The sequence below is a fragment of the Apis dorsata genome, unplaced genomic scaffold (genome assembly GCF_000469605.1).
Source record: "Apis dorsata unplaced genomic scaffold, Apis dorsata 1.3 scaffold_683, whole genome shotgun sequence".
In the NCBI taxonomy this organism is placed as follows: Eukaryota; Metazoa; Arthropoda; class Insecta; order Hymenoptera; family Apidae; genus Apis; species Apis dorsata.
The window spans coordinates 246352-250261 of NW_006263864.1; the positions used below are offsets into that span (position 1 = coordinate 246352).

A 3910-nucleotide genomic window follows, 5' to 3' on the forward strand; every position below is an offset into this window, starting at 1 on the left:
CATTAAGAAACACATTGACATCACAAATCGTTCATTCTTTGTTATCATCTATTAAGTCTTTTATAGTAATATAAGTCGTTATCAGTTCTTTAATCTGACCACAAATTATACCACAATATTCTCGTATCTTTTATAAATATATTTCTCACGATTGCTTAAAGGCCAAAGAATCATACAACAATAGCAACAATTTCGAAAACCCAGTTCCGCTCGTATTCTAGAACATTGGTATTTTGATAACAGTACTCTACCAACATATCGCACAATTTCCCTTTCCACGTATATGATTTCGTAGCGCGAAGCGTTATCTATTTGTTCGCCTTATAACTACGTCAATTCATCGCAGAAAATTATTGATTTCAATATACATATTTATCGATAATACTTCGTTTATATATACGATATTGTAAACAAAAAATGGGAAAATATTTGTTGTATATTATATTCAATATTTTTAAGGCAATATACGATTAACGGTTACTTAATTGTCACGCAAATCATCATCATATAAATTTATTAACGTCAAATCGGACGAATGATAATTCGAGGGAATTCGAGCGCGAGATCATGGCTCCACGCTTGATCCAACGTAAACGGAACACGCGTGTGCTCCACTCTGCGGCGCAGAACGACCGATGTTTTCGACACGAGATGATGTTTCTCAGGCCAGTGGACGGCCATTTTTAAAAGGAAACCAAGGCTCTTTGGTAGCAGCGCTCTCTGTCACTTACGTAATCCCAAGTTAGCGCGCGCCGAGTCGAAAGAGCGAGGGAAGAGAAACACGAGAGTGGAACGGAGAGCAAGTGCCCTCTCGTCGAAAAATATGACAAATCATGACAAAATTTCTCGATGATAAACTCTGTAAAATTTTGCTACTCAATTTCATCATTCACCGCTTGTATCATTTTCTGGATTAACTGGGTTGGCTAGTGACGTCAACATACAGAGAAAAGAGAGAGATTTATCGGAGGATAAATCGATAGAGATAAAATCACATTAGGTGAATTCTTGACACACACACATATATATATATATATATATAATCGATCGAGAAACAATTAGCGATAATGTTGATATATTATTGCGAATTTTTTATTATTTCTATTATTTTGCGATCTCAAAAAATTCAAATTTTTTTCGGGCGAATCAAATATCGAATAAATCACACTGGATAACGCGACTTATTCGACGTTAAACCACCTCGACCATTCGAAGGACGTCGAACGCAAAACTTGCCGCGTCCTCGAGGCTATAAACGATCAATCGTGAATAATGTTCGAATCGAAGGTAAATTCAATGAAACGAAGCTTTCGTACAGTGAAATATTTCTCCGGTGTTATTCCGGTATCTTGGTAAGTAGGTCTTATAGGTAAGGACATGAATCATACCTTGGCACAGGCATATTCTAGAATTGAAATGACGCGTTATCGTTGTTATCCTGTGTAGCACTTATATAGATAGGCAAAGTATACTCGATATAGAAAAATCTTAAGTCACGTAAACAACGAAACGATTCGAGGTGGATGCGATACTGATGAAGGTAAAGTCCAGCTAAGAAGGTAACGCTCCGTTTGAATGCGAAGAAAAAAAATGGCGACACGTGGTATGACGAAATCGCAATATCTCCGCGACCGAGTGTTCTTGAACATGGCCGCCAACAGACGTTTTTACGCGCGAGCGTCTATCGATAATTTAACGAGAATTTCTACCACGGCGGATCGACTACTGGATGACCGTGCACGGTACGTTTACGACGCTCGTGCCTTGATATTTATATCGAACGAAATCTAGTTTCGTCCGGTGTCGTCGGTCGAAAGTAAACACTGCGCGACTACAGCCTCGAACCTTCTCAACCAAATTCCCTATTAATCCTGACAAACGTTTCGCTCTTATTGACAACAGTTTCCCCACTATGGAACCGATACGTCCGTCTAAATTTTCCCCACGTGCCCCGCGCGCGTTCCAGTCACGAAATACAGCAACCGGTCACGAAAGTCGTGTCATACTTTCTCCAAAAGTGCTATCGGAAAACTAGGATGTACGGTGAGGAGAAAAAACTTGGAATAACACGCGATCGAAAGGTAGCGTACAGTGTTCCACCATGGATATCGTGACAGGGTAATCATTCGTCTTTTTTTTTTTTTTCCGCCTCACCGTGGAAAATGTCCATCCCACGCGCGATCTATCGCGACACAACGTCACAGAATTATTTAATTTATCGTTTATACGAGAAACGAAACGAAATACGATCATATAAGTTTTTAGTACTTACTCACCGTGCGTTCAAGAAAGAACGAATCGACTAATCGTGGTATCCAAAAATAATCCTGACAAAATTGACTTGTCACTAGAACTACGATCACCAGAATCACTAGAAATACCGAGAATCGTATGCGAAGAAACGGCTCGACGGCTCGCCAATGGCGACGAGATATTTGCGTGGAAAAACACTCTCATTCTTTCGTCGAACGCTCAAACGATTCCGCGAGCAGAGCGTCGATCGGCGTTGTTTCGAAGAGAAGCACGAGAGGAGCGGCTAATCCAGAAGCGCGCGCTCCCACTCGTACGACACACACTATGCAACAACCCACCAAGATAAACGCACCAACACTTTCCTAAGGTCAACACCTTTTTCCATTCGACAGAACGGTGTCAATCGCGGGAAGAAATAAAATAAACTCGAAACACTAAAATATAACGCACCGATCCCGATAACGAGTCTCCTTGACACGGCAACATTCTCTATTTACTTGCACTGGTCAGCAGGCACACGCGGCTCGTTTTCCTCGAAATTCGACCGAGGATCACGACACTTGTAATCCAATTTGTTTACATGCCATGATTAGAGGTTGAATGTTACGCAATGGTAACAATGACGTTTACGACATTTACGACGTTGACGACGTTGACGACGAGGATGACGACGACGTCCAAGAGGTACGCGACAATACACGAAACGACGACGACGTAGCGCGAGTGTGCACGAGACGATCGTCGACGAGAAACTGGCACCTTCCGGTCGAGACGAGGAGAGGGAGAGGCGAAGGAGCGAGATAGGCAGAGATACACACGTACACGCGAGAGCACGTACAACGGGGTATACGTGTATGCGCGCGGTTGTACCGAGAGAGCGGGAACGAGAGAGAACGAGGAAGAGCGAGAGAGGAAGAAGGGAAATCGCGACACTAGCGACCACGGGGGCGACTCTCCTGCACACGCTCTTTTGCCGCAAAAGCTCGCGCACTACGAGCACGAGAAAAAAAATATACGCACCGATCCTCTGTGTACGAACCTCCCTTCCCGTCTTACTCCTCTACACCCTCGCCAGCCCGTCGTCGTCATCTCCTCGCTCCAACGATTCTTTCTCTTTTTTTCTTTCCGTTCTTCGCTCTTTCTCTCCGATCTATGTACGCGCGTGTATCTACGTATGTATATGTGCGCGCCTGTACCCGTTACGTGTGTAAAATTCTTGGTGTGCGTGTGCACGCGAGAGACGGAAAGAAAATGAGTGGAACAAAGATAGAGAAAGGTTGACGCGCGAGTGTGGGACAGAGAGGAAAGGTGGAGCGCGAGGTGGAGGAGCAAGGAGCGGAGAGTGAGACACTGGAGTGGGAGATTATCAAAATGGCCGCGCGCGCAACTTACTCCACCTCCTACTCCTCTGCCACCGCCGCCTATTCCTACGCTTCTATTCCTCCTCTTCGGTCGACCGACACGCCGCCTCGCGCGCAAACCGCCAGGCGCATTGCCGCACGAGATATGTATAATAGCAATGGATTACCGTGACACTCGTAACGTTGCTGAGAAGTTTCTTACTGTTTGTGAACCGCTGTTGACAATACGCACAAAGCGGTGGCGGGAAACTGACGACGTACGCGTGAAACGGTTTACTTTTTTTTTTTTTTTTTTT

The 3910-nt window shown here is 44.2% G+C and overlaps 1 protein-coding gene across 6 annotated transcripts in view; it reads right to left on the minus strand.

Moving 5' to 3' along the window:
• Positions 1-3910, minus strand: part of LOC102673085 — a 52147-nt gene that overhangs the window by 7226 nt on the left and 41011 nt on the right. Inside the window, exon 1 of one of the 6 annotated variants that reach the window (XM_031513666.1) lies at positions 1389-2266. The exons of the other annotated variants lie outside the window; for them this stretch is intronic. Coding sequence (XP_031369526.1) covers positions 1389-1402 — 14 coding nt within the window. The 5' untranslated portion in view covers positions 1403-2266. Of the gene's footprint in view, positions 1-1388; positions 2267-3910 lie in introns of those variants that run through there. 6 annotated transcript variants of the gene reach the window in all.